This window comes from Pseudopipra pipra, chromosome 6 (assembly GCF_036250125.1).
Source record: "Pseudopipra pipra isolate bDixPip1 chromosome 6, bDixPip1.hap1, whole genome shotgun sequence".
Taxonomy (NCBI): Eukaryota; Metazoa; Chordata; class Aves; order Passeriformes; family Pipridae; genus Pseudopipra; species Pseudopipra pipra.
The window spans coordinates 42,983,855-43,007,362 of record NC_087554.1 but is presented as its reverse complement, the minus strand read 5'-3'; the positions used below and the strand labels follow the sequence as shown (position 1 = coordinate 43,007,362).

General features: G+C 40.1%; 2 protein-coding genes across 2 annotated transcripts; one reads left to right on the top strand and one right to left on the bottom strand.

Moving 5' to 3' along the window:
* Positions 1–1,881: 1,881 nt before the first annotated feature.
* Positions 1,882–19,577, top strand: SNW1 (SNW domain containing 1). Its single transcript, XM_064658811.1, has 14 exons — positions 1,882–2,007; positions 3,007–3,160; positions 5,394–5,555; positions 10,737–10,832; positions 10,922–11,028; positions 11,863–11,967; positions 12,067–12,136; positions 12,907–12,972; positions 14,241–14,357; positions 14,698–14,839; positions 16,555–16,651; positions 17,470–17,587; positions 18,572–18,735; positions 18,812–19,577. The coding sequence occupies exons 1-14, from the start codon at positions 1,940–1,942 to the stop codon at positions 19,014–19,016; spliced, it is 1,671 nt and encodes a 556-aa protein (XP_064514881.1). The 5' UTR covers positions 1,882–1,939; the 3' UTR covers positions 19,017–19,577.
* SLIRP (SRA stem-loop interacting RNA binding protein) lies at positions 19,510–23,488 on the bottom strand. Its single transcript, XM_064658814.1, has 4 exons — positions 23,364–23,488; positions 23,143–23,201; positions 21,494–21,601; positions 19,510–19,634 (listed from the first exon to the last, which is right to left on the bottom strand). Exons 1-4 carry the CDS (start codon positions 23,455–23,457, stop codon positions 19,575–19,577), a joined length of 321 nt encoding a protein of 106 aa, XP_064514884.1. The 5' UTR covers positions 23,458–23,488; the 3' UTR covers positions 19,510–19,574.
* Positions 23,489–23,508: the final 20 nt, after the last annotated feature.

Sequence of the window (23,508 nt, the reverse complement as noted above, 5' to 3'; positions counted from 1 at the left end):
TACAGAACTTCTCAGATTTTTTTTTCTCAGTAAACATTTTTGACCAGTTAAACCCTATATGTAAGCATTTAGGTTTAATATGTGATAGGTAAGGCAGAGCAGGGACAAGAAGTCACAGCTGGATTTGTAGCACTTGCATAAAATAAAGACTGTGATATTTTTACACAGCCATATGGTTATGAGTAAGCTTATACAGCCCCTTTGTACCATATGGTCCACTCTATCCTGGGCTAAGAGCCTTTCATGTTCTCAAGCTCAAAATTAGCCAAGTCAGACATTAAAATCAAACCACAAAAACCGAGAGTTTCAAGAGGAAGAAAATAAAGTATTCAAAAGAAGCAGCATTGCTTATAGCCAGACAGCTATAACATCTGCAAGCACGTAGAGCTCACTGTCCACAGTGAGAAAGGGAGTGCACAGTTCTCAGAACAAGCTGTAAAACTGAAGAAATGAAAGAAACACCTTAGTGCAGGAGCTGAAGCAGGTTGCTCGCCTACAATTTCATCTTCTAAACAAATTTGTATCGTGGCTGTCATATAAACTGTGTTGTGTTGTATATTTGCCATACAGAATTAAATATGTCACATCAAAGGAAGAAGGAGAAATGTCAAAGCAGGAGGGAAAAAATGTACTTTTTCCACAGAGACAGAAGCCCTGGCAACTTCTGATGGGGAGCTGAGGCTCCTGAATCAGGAGGCAATATTGCCAGATGTGACAACAGCAATTCTGTTACTAAATGACTGACAGAAATGGATAAAAGAGATGACAGATGAGTTTCGCTCACGAAAATTATTGATAAATGGTATGTGTCAAATTCCTGTATCTTTAGCTTCGTCTAAAGTGCTCGTAAGAGGCCAGCTGTCTTGGAGAGAAGGGGAAGTATCTGTCATTCACAGAGGTGATGACAGAGCTGCTGTCACCACAGTGCTAAGCCAAAGTCTGATTCTCACTGGAGATTATGAGTTTTGGTATAGAGAGACTGCAAGAGGACTGCCCTTACCTTCCTCCAAATCTCCCCTCAACTACAAATTGTAACAGATTAATTTAGCCTGCAGGACTAGTCTGCCCTGCAGATTAGATGATGAGACAGACAAATTGACTAAAGACTGCAAGACAGATATTTACTCTGCCTTATTGTCTTCCTGCCTCTTATGGTATGATTTTTTTAAATTTCCAATAGACCATGATTGTTTCTTTAATTCTTTAATTCTACATTTTCTTCTCTGACTGGCTCATGTTTCTCAGCTAGATGAACCGTGCCTGGATCAGTGGGACTCTTCTCCCTTTGCTTCACTAGATGTGACGCAGTGATGGCAGTTACTAATTAATAAGTAAATGTCTCTGGTTATGTATGGTGACATACACTACCCGTTCAACACAAATAGCAACTTGCCCGTGTAAAGCTCCACCTAGTTCCCATCTATTACAACTCCCTGAGAAGTATTTTTCCATATTCCAAATTTTAATTATCCTCTAAAGAGTCCATTTCTTGACTTGATTTAAAGAAAAACTCCTGTGGAACATACAAATGCCCATTTAACATAGACAACTCCTGGTATTTAATGCGGAAGCTTTTATTTTAAATCAATATGTTTTATTCCACTTTCAATCTCTCTTCTTCCCTTCTGTCCCATGTCCCCATTCAATGATTTCCAAGTAGCAGATATCAGAATAAGAAATTTTATTTCAATCCGTTTGCTCTGTATTTCCTGCTTTTCTCTTGGACACCTTCATCTGGATGAACTGTGAAGTTACTGAATTTACTGGATACTGCCTGAGTAGCACAGGAGCGCTGACCGGGACCGCTGAAAGGAATAAACGGGGGTCTTGTAAAACTACACCTCCCAGGATTCCTTGCGGCCCGCCCGCCCGTGCACCGCCGCGCTGTGAGTGACGTCACAGTCCCACAACTCCCAGGGCCGCGCTGCGAGCCCGGCGCATGCGCAGCTGGCCCTCCCTTGGCCCGGGTGCGGAGCGCTCGGCGGAGGCCAAGATGGCGCTCACCAGGTGGGTCCGCGGGCCCGGCCGGGCCCTGAGGGCGTCGCGCCCCCCGCCCGGCCCGGGGCTACCCCGCCGCCCTGCGGGTCTCCGCCGGCGGGAGGGGCCGCGCTCGGGGGGCGCGCCGCGGGGCCGCGGCCTCTCCTGGGCAGTGGGCCCACCGGCCGGGCCGGGGCCGCGGGGAGGGCCTGGGAGAGCCGCCTCGCCCTGCCCCGGTGGGAGCGGCTGTTCGGTAGTGCAGCTGCTTGAGGGCTCTGCCTCCTTCGCGTGTTCCCTGCGGGAGGAAGGAGCCCCTCAGCCTCCGTCGGGTCCGTGAGGTTTTGTTCAGGTTCCCTCACGGACTCAGAGGGCGAGCGGTCTTTGTTACGAGTTGCCGTGTCCCTCGCAGGGCTCGGGAATGCAGCTCCGGTGGCTGCCCCGGAATGCCGAGTTTGTCTGGGCGCTTCCTTAGTAAATGCGCAGAAGGGTTCCGTAGACCAGAGGAGCTGAAAAACAGGAAGTCAAGCAATTGGGGTCCGACTTGTTGTGTTTGACCGGGAGATGTCAGGCGCTGAGGGGGCGGTTGTTGACAGATTTTTCTGAGGATATTTGCTTTGAGAAAAGAGAGAGTCCTTGGGTTTAGGGACGTATTTTTTTTTCTTCTCCGTAGGGTGGAAGGAGCACACGATGGTATGTGTCATTCCTATTGGAGAACAGGCATAGTCACACTCCTGTTCAAACACAATGTGAACGTGGATTAATTTAGCATTCGTTGTTATAGCAATCTTTCAGAATCCTGGGAAAGCACACGTCGCTTTTGCCCCTGTAATTTCAGAAGTTACTGCTCCCAGGTTTAGAAGTGTAATGCTCAAGTTCCATAAATTATTTGTTAATCTCCAGAGAGTGATTGTAGAGAAAGTCATGACTTAAAAAGAAGTTGGTTCAAGCATAGTTGAGTGTCACCGAATGAAGTTATCAGAATTAACTTTGTATCTCCTTCTCTTTTGGCATCTATCTGTGGACCTGCAGTTTTTTGCCAGCTCCAACCCAGCTGTCCCAAGACCAGCTAGAACTAGAAGAAAGAGCTAGAGCTCAAAGATCCAGGCAGACTGCTCTGGTCTCATCCCGAAGGGAACCTCCCCCGTACGGGTACCGGAAAGGATGGATACCACGAGTGCTAGAGGTAAATGTTTAAATTCATACTGCAGTTATGTGTCCGCTAATGGGGGAAAAAGTATATTTTCTGGAGTAGAAATAAACTCTGAGCATGGAATTCTGCAAAGTCTTATCATGTGCAGCGTTTTCAAGACTGCTTAATATATTCTTGTGTTAGGGGAGGTTCTAATTCATCAGATTACTTAAAACATGTGATGGTAAACAGGATGTTCTAAGGATTCTTCCCTTCAGAGATGGTTGCACTGTAATAAGGAAATATATCTGTGCTCTTTTTTGTTTTCAATCTGTGAATGCACAGGTCCTCTGAGAAGCACATCCGTGTTGTTCCTTTGTCACTGTTTATTAAATACATGTTCCAGATTATAGCTGGAATAAGTGAACACAGGTATATCACACTATTATCTGTTCTGTTCAAAAAGAGAGCTGCTGTTGGGGGCCAAAATTGTTACAGTTGGAAGGAAATTTGAAAATTAGTCAGATATGTGTTGTTTAAGTATGTTATTGATAAAAGGGTTTTGGACAGTGTTGTGTGTCATTAGCTGTAATCTGTGCCAGTTCAATGTAAATTCAAATGGAACTGTTAAAAGGTAGAAGGGAAAATACAGATGTATAGTTCTGATTACAAAACCAGTTTAGTATAGTCTCTCACTGTGAGCCAGAAAAACCTTGCACTCTTTGAAATGATTCTTGAGAGTAATATCTGAGACCTGCTCTGATGAGTCACAGGCCAGTGCTCTTGGGACCAGGCACACTGTTAAGATTTTCTTAAAGTATTTCATGTATGATCCTACATTGTTCCCAAATACCATCATTTCATGAGCTTGTAGCAGCTTTACCCTCGTTTATGTTTGAGTCCCATTTTTGTAAAGATGGATCCAACATTGTTCCATGGTGATCCATCTATTTCAAATAGTAGTTCCAGTGGTTCTCTGAAAGAAAACATTCTTATGTGGATTATGCATTTAGTCAAGTGTTATGATGTTAAAAATTATACCCAGTGTAGGGTTCCCTTATTACACTGTTGATTACCAAAGTTAATATTTTAGTGCTTATTCTTTCTAAATGTTAGTAAAAGAATTTTTTAAGAAGTCAGGTGATGAAGGTTTACAACGAGTTTCTATCATCACTGGGCCACGAATTGATACACATCCCAGAAAGACTGTTAAGGGCTCCTTTTGTGCTTCATAAACAAATGCAAATTCAAGAGCAATAAAAGGATTCAAAGCATAACCTTTGTCCAGTGATCCTGGAATGCTAGTGTTGGAAAAAACAAAACCTGTTCTCAATACATCAAGAATTATGCAAAAAAACCCACCAAAAATGGAGACATGACTGACACTTGTTCTGGCCAGTACTTTAACAACTAGTCGTTGAATGTGGGACATCCAGTGGAAAACTTTAAATGAAACTGTGTTTCAAGGAGCATTTGTAGATGGCAGAAGCATGTTGTCCCAGTTTGGAAGTGTTCTGTTCAGTCATTTCCAGCCTCAGTCCACTCTTTGTCCCGGTGGTGGTAACTCCTTGGTCATGAGGTGAGCATGGAGGGAGATCAATCTGCCCAAGACACACATTCTTCTTCTTTGATCTGTTTTGTTACCACACTCCACATAAGCAGTGCCATTGCAACAGAGGAAGGGGGAGATGCTCGTGCTGCTTTAAACAAATGCTTCCTCCAAAGAATTACACTTGAAACTGTAGCTTGAAGTTGTTTTATGAATAGTACCAATATTGTGTGCATCCTTGTTGTTACTGAGCCAGGATGGTCTGTCTTAAGGGGTCTTTTGGTTTTCTGCTTATTAAATGCTTTTAAAGCAACATGTTGTAGGAGAGGGGAAGTAAAGTGTAAGACTGTTGGGTTGTTGGGTGCTGGCCCAGTTTTCAGTGTATTTACATGTCAAAATAAGGAAACGCTTGACATTTGTACCATTGTAAAGCTTCGAAAGGAATGCAATGCCTTTTTGACTTGTTCACTTCATTATGGTGTGACAAGCAACAAATAACTAGCAGAAATCTTCATCAAAAATGCTGCTCTTGTAATTTCAGTATCCACAGTTGCTTTATTGCAGAAGGTAAATTTTTGAAGTTCTAATTAATAACTCAATTATTAATGTGAGTTAAATATATAATTTTTTTATTGTTTGTAGCACAGTATTGCCTGCACATTTCCCATCCATGCAAATATTATACCTTTTATTTTTTTTTGGTCTCTTGGGCATTCACTACTTTTTTCTTTTCTGTAGGATTTTGGAGATGGGGGTGCTTTCCCAGAAATTCATGTAGCTCAATATCCATTGGATATGGGCCGAAAGAAGAAAATGTCCAATGCTTTGGCTGTTCAGGTGGATGCAGAAGGAAAAATAAAATATGATGCTATTGCTCGACAAGGACAATCGAAGGACAAGGTAATATTTCTTTACATATTCAACTGGCATGTATACTTGGAAAAGTTGTATGTACACATTGCAGGTACTTAAACTCATTGGCCTGGCTTTAGCCAAATGGACTGCATCCTCTTCTCTTAAACTTAAAGAACTGAAATAATTTCAGATAGAAATTATGTTCTTCTCTGTCATGTAATGTAAAGATAAGGCAAAAATGGTGAGAGTCTCTACACAGAACTTACTTGATGGCTTAGTAGTTTTCATAAGCAAGCTTTCCAATGAAGGCAAGAAACTGAAAACAGCTCTGCAGCCTCATTTCAGCATGGAGAGAGAGGGCAAAAAAACAGACAGAAAACATAGTTCAGCTTTCAGAACACTGCACCTTGTGTCTCACTGATTTAACATGTGATGCTTTTGGCTGTTTTCAGTGTTGTTTGGTGCTCCTTTTTGTTATTGTTCTTTAATTGCTGCAGAAAGTATTGCCAGTGGTGATACTCCAAAAGTTTTATGCTGAGATCAGTGATGGCAAGATTCTCATTCAGTCTATTGGGAACCAACATCAATTTCCTGACACTTGAGATCCTAACTAGTATTGAGGAGCCTGGGTACTTGGGTCTCCTAAGTCTGCTTTGAAGAGTATTTACATCTACCTTTTCAAATGTAACCAAGTGGACTACATTAGACTTTAATTCTCTTAAGCAGGTGTTGGAGGCTAGAAAACTGCTGAGGCATGACCAAGTGTATGACCAGCTGCTTGTTCCAGCAAGCATCTCCTGTAAAAAATAGGATAACCCAAAGAAAATCTAAGCACAGTGTTAACTAATAAGAGTGTTTTAGTTAATAGATATGAATAGTTGTTTCCAAAATAATTTGATTTCTCACACTTTTTTAGGATGCCTTGCAAAGCTTATGGATATGTAATATGCCCCATGTCTTACTGCAGTTCAGGAAGGGAGAAAGCCAAAATATAAACTTTACCTCTCAAGAAAATAGAGTCAACATTCTAAGTATATCAGGGAAAATATTTATTTTTAACAGATTAATTTTTGTTGTTTTAAATTGATTCTATAGCCAGTAAGATTTTATATTTAACAGACACTGTTGAGTGTCAAAAAAGTGTCTCATCTTTTTTATCCTCATCCTGTGCCTAATATGTTACTGCAGTACCTTTGAAAAAGATGAGTGCAAATTGGACTCCATGCTGTCATGTGGAAGAAGGTAGTCAGACTAAACAAACAACAGCAGTGGCAATATTTTTTTGAGGGAACTTTTATTGGAGTTCCATCAGACTTTATCTAATGTCTGGAATTATCTGTCAAGAGGAAGGTGCTAAAAGATTAATTATATTTGAAGAATTTTGTGACTAAATATGTGATACTTCATACTAAATAGAAATGTTACCTTTTCTAAAGCATAAAAATAATTTGAAACAGATAAGTAGACAAGAAATAATAATCATACCACTTTTAGTGAAGATGCAGGTCAAAAAATAAGAAAAAAAATAAGCGAGGTTAAGCTCTAATTTTTTACAACTTGTCAAATGCATCTTTATTTACTTGTAGGATCATTTTTAATTTGCATGTAATAGAACCGTTCAGACTGGAATCTAAGTATTTTTGAAAAATAATTAGATATGATAGTAGGCTTGAGGCAAAAGTGACTATAATCTTTTGCTGTGCCTTGTTTGGTTCAGAGTTGGGAAAATACTTAGAACAGATAGAGTTAAATTTAAGCTGTTAACATTTGTCCTGTTTGATTCATGAAGATCTGTACTGGCATTCATGAACTTTCCATATGGCATTTGTAACAAAGATATCTGTATTATCATTTTGTAGCAATACTTACCAAAATGGAAGGGATGTGGGGCTTTTCCAAAACCAGGCTTTGTAGAACTGTAGAATTAGGGTTTCCTAACCTAAGCCTTCTGGGTCAGCTTGATCCTCATTGCATCTGGCTGGATGTAAATCTTGAGAGTAAAGACTAAGTATTGTGATTCAAGGGGGAGTAAAACTGAGGGAAAACTAGATCATAGATTCATGGAATGGTTTGGGCTGGGACACCTTCTGCTAGACCAGGTTGCTCAGAGCCTCATCTCTTCTGGCCTTTAACACTTCCAGGGATGGGGTATCCACAACTTCTCTGGGCAACCTCATGCCTCACCACCCTCACAATAAATAATTTCTTCCTAATATCTAATCTAAACTACTCTCCTTCAGCTTAAAGCCATTCCCCCTTGTCCTCTTGCTACATGCCCTTGTAAAAAGTCTCTCCAGCCATGCAGGCTCACCAGAGCAAAGTAGAGGGGCAGAATCACCTCCCTCGACCTGCTGCCCACACTGCTTTTGATGCAGCCCAGGATACAGTTGACTTTCTGGGCTCCTGCAAATATTTGAAACAATTCACTGGAAGCAGCAGAACTACTATTGCTTGATTTGTTTTGCAGGAGAAAGTACTGGCAGAGATGTCATAGGGAGCAGTTCTTCAGTGATCTGTGTCGAGTTGAATAATGTGGAATATTTTCTCTAAGGACTTCTGATAGTACAGATATCTAATCAGTAGGATTAGATACAGAAGTTCCATTTTTCGGAGGACTGCAGCCATAATTCAAATATTTCTTCAATCTTAATACTTAGAGCTAAAAGAAATACATACTTAGCAGTCTGCCAGAAATGAGATGGAGTTTCTGAACCTATTCTATGAGCTACTTGTTTGGTCTGATTTAAGAAGCAAATTTTGCTTTTGCTACATTTTATGGATTTTTTTTGAAGTTGAATTTAGTATTCTGCCTTCTTGTAGAGGCAGCCATTCCATCATCCAGCCCCTATCTCTAGATAACTTGTCAGCAGTTTCTACTATTGCAGTGATTTCATCTCTCTTGCATCTGTTCCCTTACATATTTAAAAAACAGTTGCTTCAGAGAATGTTCCTTGAAAAACACTGACATAAATGTGATAGTCTGACAAGTCTGTTTGGGGCTGCAGAAAGTCTGCTAGACATGAAATGCTGGATAATGTTGGCAGACCTGGATGCATGACCTTATGGATCTGAGGATGAAGTTCTGTCTGGTTGTTGGGATGAAAGATTTCCAGCACTAGCTGTGTGGTTGGCGCTTGTGCTGCTGTAAATTCTTCCAGTTCTTTCTGTACTCACATTACTAAAAGCCAGGGTAAAATAACGCATCAATATTGATACATTTTGGTGAGACTGATGCTGTCTCCTTATTAGGAAAATAAGGACATGTAATTGCATCCTGTGTTTTTAGGAAGACAGAAGAGAGAGTGAAATCAAAGAATGGAACTATTAGGTCCATTACTTTTTTCTGGCAAGGATAACTTTTCATGCAGGAATTGGATTTGTTCTTGGTGGCCCAAGGCTGTGGCTTAGATGTTAAAGGTGAAAAAAAGAATCACAGATCTTACCTACAGCTTTTTTCTCAAGGTTGACAATTCAATTGAAACATTTACATGAGAGTAGTTCCATTGTTGAAGGAACTCCTGTCACAGCATGGGACAGATCAAGGGAACATGAAAATAACTAAAATAATCAAAAGTGTTCTTTACTTGTGATGTATTTTCCTTTAGTTTTGAGAGTTTATCACCAGTTTTTTCTCTGGTGTGTGCACCAGGCTTACAACCAGGCAATTTTAATGATCTCTAAAATGTTACATGCTTCATATGGAGAAACCATTTCTTGACAAGGAAAAAATTCATTCTGCATTGCTTGATAGTAGATTCTTGATTTACATGTAGGATTGATGAGCCCTGTACAGGGCTGGTTGGGGTATACAGAACAAAATATGTCGAGGAGAGGAATTTATGTGTAGCAAATCAAGACATTGCTGTCAAGACACTGCATCTATCAAGTGTCTTGTGAAACTCTGAATGTGATTGATGTCTAAGTCCTGCCATGAGATACAGTAGTGGAGGGGCATAGTACAATATCAAACAATCTGAGTCTCCTTTTTATCTTAGATTAAGAAAATGTTTCAACATTACTAATAAAATAAGATAAATGTCTAGAAAAGAAACAAAAAAAGAAGTGTAACTTCTTCATGTGCCTCTCTATATCACCTCACAAAAGGGCTAAAATTAAAACATGCAAGTGTATCAAGTTTTTGATGGTGACAGAAATATTTGTATTTTCAGGCTAATTTAATCTATATCACAGATTTCTTCCATAATCAGCTTGCTATTTTTGCATGCAATACTTCAGAGTTTAGATAGTTCATGGAGCTCATTTGTACCTCTCTGTACAGTAGTTTTTAGAGCACCTCTTGGACCTATTTTTTTATTTTCTTTTTTGTCTTCTGGGATGCTCTAAAGCCCTTTCAGCATACTTTGTTCTTCATGCAGCAAAACACTTGGACTTAGATTTAATTACCTTAGAGGAACGCTGCTTTTCAGATGTCCTTCATTCAGCATCTGAGAAGCTAGAATATTATTGATACTAATTCAAAGGATTAAAATTTTAGGAGTGAAGGCTGAGAAGCAGAAAATGGCTCTTGTGTGACTAATTAATGCTGAGGCTAAAGGTCAATTTTAAGTTGGACATGCACTGTATAATGAACTTGATATAATAGTTCTAAGGACTTTTAACCCTTTGAACTAAAACTTCCTGTTTTGCTGGATACTTGTGAAGCAATGCAATTCAATAATTTTTTTCCCTGTAGCCATCTAGTAGTGTTCTTTCCTTATATATAAAATTGGAACTTAAAGCTACTAAAAGCTAACTGCATGTTATGTGAAGACTCAAGTACCTATATAAGGGAAAGTGTCAAGAACAGATTTCTCAAGTATTTGTTTTTTCAAGAAAATTGTAAGCGTAATGAAATTTAAAAATCCAGATGATGGAAAATACTTAGATTCTTGATTCTTGGGGGTTTTGTCTGTCTTGGGGATCTTAAAAAAGAAAACTAGTAGGAATGGGAAGCAGGAAAATGGTCTCTAATGACAGTTCTGAGAGTAATGTATATAATTATATTTAATCAAATTGCTTCTTTTCTTCAATTACTCTGTCTGTAAAATGGGATCCAGAGTATATTCTTGTTCTATGGGAGTAATTGAATAATGTGACTGTAATGCATTTATAGTTCTATATGAATTTTAATTAATACCTAAAGTAAAGTCTAAGCCTGAAACATTTCCTTTGATATATGTACATGTATTCCGTTCACCAGCACTACTAAAATCTAATGTCTTCCAGGTTATTTACAGCAAATACACAGATCTTGTGCCAAAAGAGGTCATGAATGTGGATGATCCTGAACTGCAAAGACCAGATGAGGAGGCAATTAGAGAGGTATTGTATGCACTGATGTTCATAGTTATCAGTGGTATGCTTTGTCTTGCATATACAATGAGATGCACAGTGTGGTATTTTTTCTTCAGATAACAGAGAAGACAAGAGCAGCCCTGGAGAAATCAGTCTCCCAAAAAGTTGCAGCAGCCATGCCAGTTCGAGCTGCTGACAAACTGGCTCCTGCACAGTACATTCGGTATGTAGTGCTGGTGTCTGTAAGAAGATGTGATACATTAAATTTGTTAAAATTGGCATATGCCTTGAATTTCTGAGAACAGAAATTCCTCTTGAATTCTGTTCTTCTGCAAGGAATATGAAACTGGCTTATATATTTTTAATTAATCCACTAATGATCACCTAATTTGAAGCATGTAGAAATAAGTCTTTCAACATGTCATGAGCTGTGACACTTTGTGGAGGGGTTATTGTTTTAGCAAAAAAATACAGATTTGTCAGGGATCACTTTTAATGATGCTGCCTGAAAACAGAGTATTTACTGTGAGTTTCAAGTCAAGACAAGTCACGTTACAAAGTTCTTCCTTCATAGAAAATGAGCAATTGGAAAGAATTAGAATTACAAGGAAGCTGATACTCATTTATGATGAGTTTCTCTTTCAAACACAGAAAAATTTCATGGCAGGGTTACATTTGGCCTGAGGTGAATCCTGAAAAGAAGTATGTAAGGAGATTCTTACTAACCAGTAAGAAGTTACCAGAGCTTCACATACATAGGTAGAGAGTATTGTGACAGGCTGTGTGTACTGTTCTAGTTTTTCTTCTACTTCAGAATCTAGATTGAAACAGAAGACTATAGCCCTGGGAAGTTAACTTTTTGCCTGGTGTAACTAAGTCTCTGCACTCAGTCCAGTATCATCTGTGCAGTTACCTGCTGCTGATATTCACACTGGAGAAATCTTAAACTGGTGTGGATAAACTGAAAAGGCAGCTAGAGTAGTGAACTGAGTAACAATGGAGGTGGGAAAGGAATATCTAGCTGTGTGCAGAGAACTGAGCACTTTGTTTTATTCAGATACACACCATCTCAGCAAGGCGTTGCATTCAACTCCGGAGCAAAACAGAGAGTTATTCGGATGGTGGAAATGCAGAAGGACCCTATGGAGCCTCCAAGATTCAAGTAACTATCCAAAACTTATTCATAGCAAATAGAAGATTCTGAAGTGTATTTCCATGCAACGTGCTGACTGTAATTGTAACTGTTTTCTTAATTGTTCAGAATTAACAAGAAGATTCCGCGAGGACCACCTTCTCCTCCAGCACCTGTAATGCACTCTCCTAGTAGAAAGGTATGAAATGTCATAACTGATCTCAGTTTTGAATCCTTAGATGGCTCACAAGTTCTGCTTTCATCTGGTTCTTTTCGTGCACCTCCTCCTCACTTGTCTTTTAATGTGATGTTAATTGATAAACTTCATGCCTGGTGCAGTCTTTTTGTTAGTTTTTAATTTTTCATTTGGGCAGTTCTCTACATAGCTGTTTTACGTATCTTGTCAAAGCTTAAGTAGATGTCTCAGATTTTATACAGGGCTGCTTGTTGAATTTGTTCATGGCATGGCTGAGGACTGAGGCTTTAGCCTTGGTACACTTACCTTGCTTTTAGACAACACTGTTAAACTGATGGTGATAACACTGACGTGTGTCATTAAGGATTAGCTCCTTCTGCAACGTGAGTGGTTCATCAGTTTGCTACAACTTGAACAGCTGCCAAATGTGCAAATGGTAACAAGCTGGCTGTGAGTTATGGCCTGTTTGGTGAAAGCTTAAGAAGATGGCAGAAGAGCTGTCGTGACTTTATTCAGTGTTGGCAAAGGTACAGTGCAGAAATAAACCCCGTGGACAGGGGCTTAGGACTAGATGATCTTTAGGGTGTCTTCCAACCAAACTGTTCCTTGATTCTGTCATCTTATTGCTGCTTAAGAAGAATTGGGTTTTTGTGGAGTCCTGAACTTTCTACTCTTAATTTATTTTGATAGTTTTAAAGTTGCCTTTGAGAAAGAAAACAGTATTTCCTTTTGCTATAAATCTGAAGATAATGTTGCTTCTTCTCCTAAATCAGATGACTGTGAAAGAGCAGCAAGAGTGGAAAATTCCTCCATGCATTTCAAACTGGAAAAATGCAAAGGTAATTATGTTCTTGCAATTTTATTTTTCTAATGTTGCACCCTCCTGGGAAACTTCATTGAATGATTTACGCTTGAATAATACTGCTTTTAAACCTCTAGAGTTAGGTAGACTGCTGGCTTCCAGCATGGAGAACACATGATTGTACAGCTCATTTTTTTTCTGTTTGGTATATAAGGGTTGTCAAATTGAGAGGAGTATAGAACTGAGGGAAAATGTTTTAGTTCCTGGCAGAGATTATAAATTTTGAGAGGAAAAAATGGCATTAGTTAAAATCCCCATAATAGTGCAGTCTGAAACCAAAATCTCTGGAGTTCACAAGCAAAACCATCTAAACTGAAAAAGAGAAGGGTATCAGAGACCCAAGCGTGTTTCTTTTTAATACTGCAGTCCACATTTCTGGAAAGTTTCCTTGATGAATTCTTTCATTAATTAATTTTCATCACTGGTCAGCTTAGCTATTTTTCTTCCTTGTTTGAGTAGTAAGTCTTGTCCCTTTGATTTTTATAAGCCATTAAGTTTATGCCCAGAGAGAGGGGAGAATTAATTTATTAATTTGCTGCAGTAACTGGTCTAATCATTCTGAAACTTACCAAGCTGTTGTCCTGAGGCAGCCTCTTCAAGTGGAGGAAGGAAAAGCTGCATGCTTGGATGTTACTTTTTTTTTTCCTTACCCCAACACAGCTGTCTAACTGGGACTGGTGCTAATTATAAGCTCAAATTCTAGGTTACAGATGGTAAAACCAAAGCAAAAATTTTGTAGAGCTCGCTAAAGAATCTTAAAATAACATTTATAAGTAATTTTAGGTTTCAGCTTCTGAAAGCAGAATCGGCATTTAGTGTGTCTTGCTCTAGTCTTGCCCTTTACCTTCTCTTTTTGAATCATCTGACCTCTTAAGAGGTATGAAAACTGTTTAGGTAAAATGATTTTTAAGCCAAAAATGGTAAAACAGCTTAGAGACTGGAAAAGCTATTATCTCTAGGTCTTAACACAGAGTAAAGAGTGGACTTTATCAATCAAAAACTGTCTGTTATCCAAAGATGAAACTTGAAGGGAAACTGATTCAGATTTGGGAATGTGGAATTGGAGTGAAGCTTAGTATTATCTGGTAAGAACTTGAAGTACATATAAAAAGGAGATCCATTGAGACATATTAATGATGGCCTGTGAGTTTTGTATGTTTTTCTTTTCTTACACCATAAATGTAATAATACTTGTTATTACAAATAATGTTTCTGTGATTAATTTCCTCTCTGTGTTCGCTGTAGGGTTACACCATTCCACTAGATAAGCGTCTGGCTGCAGATGGAAGAGGATTGCAGACTGTTCATATTAATGAAAACTTTGCCAAGCTTGCTGAGGCACTCTACATTGCTGACAGAAAGGTCAGGTGGTTTTTTAAACTGTTTTGTTCCATATCGTTTTACCTTCTTTGTGTGTTTATTTCCTTGGGAAAATCAACTGTGAATAGTTTATAGCTTTTTGATTTGTCCTGCTTCCTGGTTAACGTAAGACTAAAGGTCTTATCCCCACTGTCTCTGAATCAGTGGCTCATTGTGGGTTAAGTTATTGGAAGTCACATGTCTTCTCTCTCAGCTCTAACTGCTATGGCTGGATTTAAGCTTTCTCTTTTGGCTTCTGTCCTCTTTACTAGATAACTCCATGACAGAAGATCTGCTTGTCTCCCAGGTGTGCTGTCTTTTTAACCGTGTCTTATTTGTGCAGGCTCGTGAGGCAGTAGAGATGCGTGCCCAGGTGGAGAGAAAGATGGCTCAGAAGGAAAAGGAGAAACATGAGGAAAAGCTCCGAGAAATGGCTCAGAAAGCCAGGGAGAGAAGAGCAGGGATCAAAACCCATGTTGAAAAAGGTACATTTCTGTGTTATTAAGATGCTATGGCTTTTTTTAACACTCTGCATTGTGGGTTTGGAGCAATAACCTGAGAACTTATAGTATCTAAATTCCAGCTGAAATTTCTAAGTATGACATCTGTTCGTGTCTTCACTCGATTGGTTAATTGACTGGCTGGTTTGATGGAATCCAGGTTTGAACCTCACAGCAGTATGTGGGTGTATACAGGTTTAGGACAATTGAGAATTTCAGAGTTATTAATGCAGCAGTGCAAGTGATGGCTTTCTTAGATGGTTCTAAACTAATTATTTTTTTAGAAGAAGCTTGTTGCAGGTGAAGGACAACTTTGTTTAGAAGAACTAAACCATCTTTTAAGTTTTCAAAGGTGGTAAATGCGATATTCTGTTTCCTGCACTGTTATAACTAGTCTTGCAGAACTGTAGTTCTGTTGGCCACTAAGCCCAAAAAAACCCTGCTAACCTAACTAAATTGTAACCATTGTGATAAATGTTATGCTTTGATTGAAATTACACTTCAAAGATCAAGATGATGAACTTAGAGAGCAGTTCTGGTCTCTCTAGAAGGTGGAGGGATATGGACATAGAATGCCAAACTTTGTAGCTAGGATGTACTAACCTCTTCCCAACAAGCTGGGGACTGGCAAAGTAGAGAGCCACTCTGTTGGAAGGGACCCAGGAGTCCTAGTGGCAATATGCTGAACAGAAGGCAGCAGTGTGCCCTGGCAACAGTAAAGCTAAGGGCATGTGAAGCTGCATCTGCAGGAGTGTAACCAGTAGGTCAAGGGAAGTAATAATCTCCTTGTAGTGGTGACCTGTTAGACTGCGTCTGACGTACTTTGTGCAGTTATGGGCCTCCAGGTACAAGACAGACATTGATAAACAGGAGTCAATTCAGTGGAAGGCCATCCAAATAGTCCGAGGGCTTGAGTATCTGCCTATTCAGGAGATGCTGAGAGAATGAAGCTTGTTCTGCCAGGAGAAGATGTGGGTTTGGGGCCAGCTAATGGGAGCTTTCCCACAAGATCATACCACAGTGATCCCTACAAGATTATCAGAGGTCTTCACTGAGCTGCACAGTGGAAGAATAGACAGTGATCAAGAGCTGAAGCAAGAGGTTCCAACTACATGAGAGGAGAAAATTTTCACCATGAGGACAAGCAGCAGTGGAACAGGTTGCCTAGGAAGTCTGGCAGTCTCTATCCTTGCAGGTTTTCCCCACTTGAGTGTGAAAAGCCCTGAAGAACTTGGTTTGAATTCAGCATTGATCCTGCTTTCAGCAGGAGCTCGTGAACTAGACTCCCTTCCAACCTGAGTGATTTTCTGATACTGCATCACAGAATGTTCTTCAGAGCACTTAAATCCCTGTGTTTGAACAATATTTTTACACTTAAATTATGATATAATGATCTGTAAATGTTTTAGGATATTAATTTTTAGACAGACAAGTATTCTAAGCTTTTAAAGGTTGGGAAAACACAGATGTTGGGATATGTCTGCTTTGATTCTTGTAAAGGACAGTCAATTGCTTGTGGCACAAGAACCTGTGGTGTTCCATGTGTTTAGTTTGTTTAAAGTGTAACATTTTAAACAGTGGTAAGTGTCACTACTCTTCTGTAAAAGAATACTGAATAGAATTACTGTGCCAGTGTCTGTGGCATAATTAATTCAAACTTCAAATATTTGTCTATAATGAGCAATCTTGCATTTGTTCAGAGGATGGAGAAGCCAGAGAAAGAGACGAAATCAGACATGACCGGCGCAAAGAGAGACAGCATGACAGAAATCTTTCCCGGGCAGCCCCTGACAAAAGGTGAGTCACAAGAAAAAGCTGCTTTATTCCTGTACTGGCACTGGCTTTCCCACTAGGGAGACTATTACACTGGGCTTTCTTCTGCTCAGTGTAAGTGCCTGAATTGTACCTCGTGGAGATATTTACTGTTATGAAGCACAGTTCGTTCACTGTATGGAAAGTTATTACTCTCTTAAAATACTGCAGTACTCTCTTCAATGTAGAATTTTCAACATGAATGAGAAAGGGGGGAGTGGTGTGCTGGTTTTGGGTGGAGGGTTTTTTAGGAGAACTTCAGTATATTCAGATTTAATTAAAGTGTTGACAGCAAAGGTTGAAACCTTGATCCTATAACTTCGATGAGACCAGAGTATCAATGGTGGCTTTGTTTCTCGAAACTATTAATTTAAAGTAAGCTTAGATTTATGAATGTAGGGTGAAGTATCTTGTTTGCTGAAGCCAGTGAGATTTCTGCACAAATGCTTTCTGGAGGCTTAAAATCTCTAATATCTTAAAATTGGATTGCTTGGCCTTCCCAGAATATAACTACTACACTGGTTCTTGCGAAAAACAAATATGACATTTTAGACGAAGTCAGCTTGATGTAAATTGAAGATAGTGGAAAGCAAATTTAAATGTCATGCCCAGCTGAACATAACTTTTCCAAATGTTTCCTTTGCCAGGAGACAAATTTTAAATGTTACCTTGTAAGGAAGGGCAACAGTCAAAATCCGGCTCCTGAGGCAAATGGTTAGCAACTAATACAGGATCAGGTTGCAATTGAGCATGTCAACAAGTATGGTTTACTGACCTAATAAAACTTTAAATTTTTAATTCAGGTCAAAGCTGCAGAGAAATGAGAACAGAGATATCAGTGAAGTTATTGCCCTAGGCGTACCCAACCCCAGGCCATCCAATGAAATCCAATATGACCAGAGGCTGTTCAACCAGAGCAAGGTAAATACCTTTTCACAGCTCTGTAGCTTTCTATGAGAACATGCTCATCCTTCCTTAGTGGGTATGGGTAGAATACTAAAGTGAGCCTGTTTTTATGGTTGGTGTGGATACACTCTGAAAGAAGTCTCTACAGAACTGGTTAGGAAATTATTAATTTCCTTTATCCATAGCCTTAGCAAAAAAAATGTAATATTCTGAATGTATAACTGGATTAAAGTGTTGTTATTTTTCTCACTGGGGAGTGGGGAGAAAGAAATTATTTTTGCCTTCAAGCTGCAGTGACCTCATTTTCTTCTCTTGTACAAATGTACTGACTGAATAGGGAAATCTGCTTTCAGAGAGGAGCAAGTAAATACTTTCTATTCCCATTATTGCTTATGTTAATAACGCTTTGCAAGATATAAATAGTTAACAGTGATATTTCTTTTCCCTGAACTTTATACTATTCAGAGATGAAAAAGTAGATTAGGCTTCAGAAAGTCCCTGAATAGACTTGCAGTCTGTCAATCATTCTTTTTCATGTCTCCAATGAAAGATTTGCAGGCAGAAGGGAAAGCTGATGAATTAAAAACGAACAAGCAGGCACTTCTGCGTCTCTGTGTGATTTGGATCAGTCAGCTTAAATCGCGTTTTCCAGAAATTCTGAATAATACACATTAGCTACACATAGCTACTTAGCTAGTAGACAGCTGTACTTGTAGGGTAGACTGAAACGATCCATTATTTTGAAATGTGGATGGCTATAATCCTTCCTGTTGCTCTTTGGAAGAGGACTGAGGCTTGTAATGTTACGTACTCTGGACTTCATCCCAGACCCAAACCCACTCATATCCTGATTAAGTGCTCGGAATAATTTGAAATCAATAGTAAATCACACAATACCATTTTTGTGTATCTGAGTAACACCATCAGTGTATTTTGACGTTAAAATAAGTTAGCTGAAGTTTTGCAGTCTCATTTGTGGTGTTCTGCTGTTCTTCACAGGGTATGGACAGTGGCTTTGCTGGAGGAGAGGATGAAATTTATAATGTTTACGACCAGCCTTGGAGAAGTGGCAAAGATATGGCCCAAAACATCTACAGGCCAAGTAAAAATGTGGATAAGGACATGTATGGTGATGATCTAGAAGCTCGAATCAAGACCAACAGGTAAGAAAACAAAGTTAAGAAATATTCTTAATTACTACTCTGAAGTTGTTCAGCTGAGTATCACCTTCTCCTGCAGGTTTGTTCCTGACAAAGAATTTTCTAACTCGGATCGTAACACCAGAGGGAGGGGCAGAGATGGACCAGTTCAATTTGAGGAGGATCCATTTGGTTTGGACAAGTTTCTGGAAGAAGCTAAGCAACACGGGGGTTCTAAACGGCCCTCAGATAGCAGCCGCCCCAAAGAACATGAGCATGAGAGCAAAAAGAGGAGGAAGGACTGAATGCCTCTGCTCCTGGAGAGGTTGGGAAACGGACTTCAAGCTTGGACTTCATGCAAAAGAATTTTTAATATCAGACACATATAGGAGGATTGCATTGTAACATAGCAGTTCACAACTCTTGTGCGGATCTGTACACACACCCATTCTTCTACATAGGACAGCTGCCCCTGGAGAGAGGAGGAGTAGAGACCACTTTGAAACATTTCATAAGGGAATTAGTTATTCTTAGCAAGTTCTCTGACTTTGCTGATTCTCCCCTGCCCAGCATCTCAGGGTAAGAATGTAGACTCCTTCCTACGGCTTTAGTTTTTGTAGGTAGTTCAAGCTTTGACTTAATCTGTTAAAAGCTTTCTTGCTGTATATAATTACTGTCTTATGCTGTAACAGATGCTGGGGTGTTTATGATTCAGTGTTTCTTTAGTGTGACTATACCGTTTATCTGAACAAGGGAGGGGAAACAGCTGGATTCTGTTTTAAAAAAAGTACTCGTTCATAGTTTCTCAGTAATCTTTATTTTAGTTTCTTTACATTTAGTGAAATAAAGCCTCCTTCCACCACTCACTCCCTTGGATTCCTTCTTTGACTGCGTCTTCTGCGGGTCTGCTGTTTGAGAGTGAGCTGAAAACAATGGAAATTATTCAGATTAGCTAGTCAAGAAGGTTCAGTATTTTTCATTTCCAATCATCCAGAACACTGATATGGAAAGCAGAAAATATGTTTATAACTGGTTCAGTTCCATGAGCCCCAGGATAAGGCTTTCCTGACAGCAAAGTTGAATATGTATTGCACAGCAATTGCTGATTCTATCAGCAAAATGCATCTTTAAAGCTTGTGCTTTCAAGTGGAACTAATAGAAAGTAACTGTCTAGACCTGGCCTAGAATGAAGTGGGAGAAGTGCTCGTGTATTCTAGAGAAGCTTGCATTTTTTAAGAAATGAAGCTAACTGCTGTCTGCCTTCTGCTTTTTATTTCACTATAAAGAAGCCTTTTAGCTCTTGCACCTCTTGTGAGAGTATAGGCCTTGAAGCCTAGGCAGTTCGATGAATGTGGCTATCTTACAGCTTCAAGAATAAAAACGCAGCAAAATAATTTACAGGATATAGACACTACTCACCTATGCTGTTTCTAGTACTTATTTCGGTAATTGCATACAGATAACACCCTAGTTCAGCACAATTTATGTGAGATCAGACTACTGCCTGTCTCGTCAGAGTTTAAGGAGTCTTTAATTTCTGCTTCCATTTTTGTACCACAGTTGTAACTCACAGGTCAGTTCTTCTTGGGAATAGGTAACCACAACCAATGAAGACCACTGCAGTAGTATGAACCATGTCAAGCAAAACACTTTCTCACAATCAGCATACTACATCTCTGAAATCTCTTGCCAATTCATTTTACTCTTACCATCTCCTAGCATTCAAAGTCTCAAGATAGAGCAACTAGTTGTCAAAAGGATATTGAAGAATTCCTATTAATTATTCAAAGGCATGAATTGATTGTGTCTGGCCTACTTGTTGCTCATGGCTTCACTCTCTACTACTAGGTCTGAGTAGCGAGATCAGCTGAAGCACATATAAGTCTGTAAGAAAATCCCCAATTTAGGGAACACACTAGATGCAAGTTTCTAATGATTTTGACATGAGACCTATGATTTATTTATGATAATAAATCACTGGCTTTGGGCAGTGATAATAAATAATTATTTATTTATGATAATAAATCACTGGCTTTGGGCAGCCATTGACTCACTGGTTTTTTTTCCTTATCTGTCACCACCACTGCATACTAAATATTTGCAAAGCAGTGGGATGGCCGTTTCTTTGCTGCAGTGAAAATAGAGGATACAGTTGTCTGGCTCTAAGTGACCAGTCAATGACACACACTTGCACTAGACCATGCACACTGTCTCAATACCATGCACTGACATTACCAAAGTGTCACATTTTTTCCTTCACTACCATGTAAAATGTTAAAGATAGAGAGAACTTTAAATTAGCTTTAGTGGAGGGGGTTTTTTATCTTGAACACATGAGAGTAGGCAGCTGATTTCTCCTGTATGAAATGATGGCTGAAGAAAAATAAATTTCACTGAAGTTCAAAGATTAGCATTACTTTGTCATGTTTCCCCTGTCAACCAATATCCAGATTAGATATTGGAATCCATCTGCAGAAACCTGTATTGCAAATTACAAACTAATTGCATTGCAGATCTCAAACGGTTTTACTGCATTCACATTCCTTTAGCATAGCAGTTTTTGGTCTCTAGAGTGTGATCTCTGTGGTATCTCTATGATCTTCGACCCTAACAACTTGAGGTGAGAGAAGGGAATAAACAGAAGTGTTAATTATTTAGAAAACGTTAAAAGCATGCTGAGTAGCAAAATGCTTAATCACACTTTGAATATTTTCATGTTACTGTGTCAAATCACAGGCAGAGTGTCAACTCATTTACTTCATTAAGGAAATTAGCACATTACCTTGGAACCTTCAAGTATGTGGGAATCCTTCTTTAACACGTTCTGAACATCTTCTGGAGTTGAGAATTTAATCCAGCAATAACGTTTGTGAAAGCCTGTATCTCTGTCCTAATCACCAGTTAAAAAAATAAAATACAATTACTATATGAAATATTCACATAGGCTGTTAAAACTTTCTGTGGATATTGAATTTAGGATTCAGAAATTATCAGAGAAATTGGCACACTTGCTGTTTCAGGAGCTTTTTTCACACTTTAAGACTTTTGCTATCATTGACAGCATGTGGGGGCCTAGCAAAGGCTGTTCTGCCTTTCAATTTGAATCTAGCAATAATAAAAAAATTCAAGATTTTAAGTTATAGTTGAAGCCTGTAATAATGCAGAGACAGTGGTTTCAAACAGCAGTATTTACCTACTAATAAGCCAGTCACAACAGAACTGACATTTAAGTGGCTGCAGTACTTGAAAAGCATTTAGCAAGATAAAGCAGCTGCTTAAGAGACTAAGAAAGCAGAATTCAATTCAGGGTTCAATCAGGTTCAGGTTCAATCTGCCACTGATCATCAGGCATGACTGGCAGCACTCCCAAACCACCAGTGAAGTTTTTGCCCACAAGGTACTGTCTGGTTTCAGTATCACAGCAATGTCTAAATTAGGCTGTCTTACACTGCTGACAGATTTTTCTATCTCTGGCAGTTTTAAGCATTAATGAAAGTCCTAAAGTAAACGCTGAATCAAAACATACACCTGGGTGTCACTTCAATCAGTGATGGAGCTGGGTTTGCAACAACGCAATGCAGCCTGCCCTGGGCCTGAGGAACAGTGTGGCAGGCAGGCACCTAAGCTTCAAGTGTTTGGAAATAGCCAGCCTGTTTCAAACTGTCCTTTTCCATTTCCAAATTAGTCCTCAACTGATAGTGAACCCATCAGCTCACTACACACTGAGCTTAATCTAACAGACCATTACTTCACATGAAGAAACACAAGCAGGCAGGAGAACCTCTACTTCAGTGATAGCCGGCAACTTACCCATAAAGGAAAACTTTTTTTGACCGTTCATCTCTAAGAAACTGGACTGGATAGTACAATCCCTGACCTACATGCTCAGAAGATAAACAGCCTAAACGGTAGAAGCAGGAACAGCTTGGCAGCACCCTGCAGAGGTTATGGTTAGCCGCACACTCTGGATGGGGTCTGAACCCACAGCAGGAAACGACTGTAGGTTCATACCCACACCTTTAGTATTTTGGCCAGTAAGACCAGGCACATAAAAACTTTATTCTCTGTCAGAAGAATGATAACAAGATAGAGAAGCTCAAACCACTTTTCGGTTCGTTATTCAGAACTGGCAGCATCAACAGGATCTGAGGGATGTGCTTTGTACAACTCCCTGAAAGCCAACGGAGACCATTAAGTTTCAATAAGGCCTACAGCTCGCAGACAAGTGGTGGCACCCGCTGGGAGAAGGAGCCAAGGGTGGGGAGCACTGAAAACCAGACTAGAGTACAAGATAAGGCCTCCAGAGAGCAGCTCCTGGGAAGTGGGGAAGCTGCTCCGGGGCAGGCCTTCAGCCGCGGGCCCAGCCACCAGCTCTCTCCCGCTTCACTAGGAGGGCATGAACAGCGGCCCAGAGGACGCGCAGGTACTCACGAACGGCAGCTGGCACCTCTGCACCGACCCGAACTGGGAGAAGTACTCCTTCAGCTCCTCTGTGGGGAAACGCGCCTGGTTACCCCGGCCCGCCGCCTCCGCGCAGCCGCGCCGCTCTGGCCCGTGCCGGCACATGCGGAGGGGCCGCCCAACCCCACCAGCTTCGGCACCGGTGAAGGATGGGCCAGGGAAGGAGGGGAGAGATGAAGGGGCAGACTCACTGCTCGACACTGTCCAGGGAACCTCAGCCACAAAGATGTCGAAGAGCTGCCGGGAACGGCGCCCAAACGCCCGCGCCGCGCCGGCCGCCGCCATGTCGGGACTGCGGTGGGCGGGAAGGAGAGCCCCGCCTACCCCGCCCCGCCC

Coding starts and splice junctions, on each gene's coding strand:
- SNW1 (XM_064658811.1), top strand. CDS start 1,940: ATGCGCAGCTGGCCCTCCCTTGGCCCGGGTGCGGAGCGCTCGGCGGAG. Junction 5,556..10,736: donor AAGGACAATCGAAGGACAAG/GTAATATTTCTT, acceptor AATGTCTTCCAG/GTTATTTACAGCAAATACAC. Junction 14,840..16,554: donor CAAAACCCATGTTGAAAAAG/GTACATTTCTGT, acceptor GCATTTGTTCAG/AGGATGGAGAAGCCAGAGAA.
- SLIRP (XM_064658814.1), bottom strand. CDS start 23,457: ATGGCGGCGGCCGGCGCGGCGCGGGCGTTTGGGCGCCGTTCCCGGCAG. Junction 21,602..23,142: donor AGAGGTGCCAGCTGCCGTTC/GTGAGTACCTGC, acceptor ACTGGTGATTAG/GACAGAGATACAGGCTTTCA. Junction 19,635..21,493: donor ACATACTTGAAGGTTCCAAG/GTAATGTGCTAA, acceptor CATTGTTTTCAG/CTCACTCTCAAACAGCAGAC.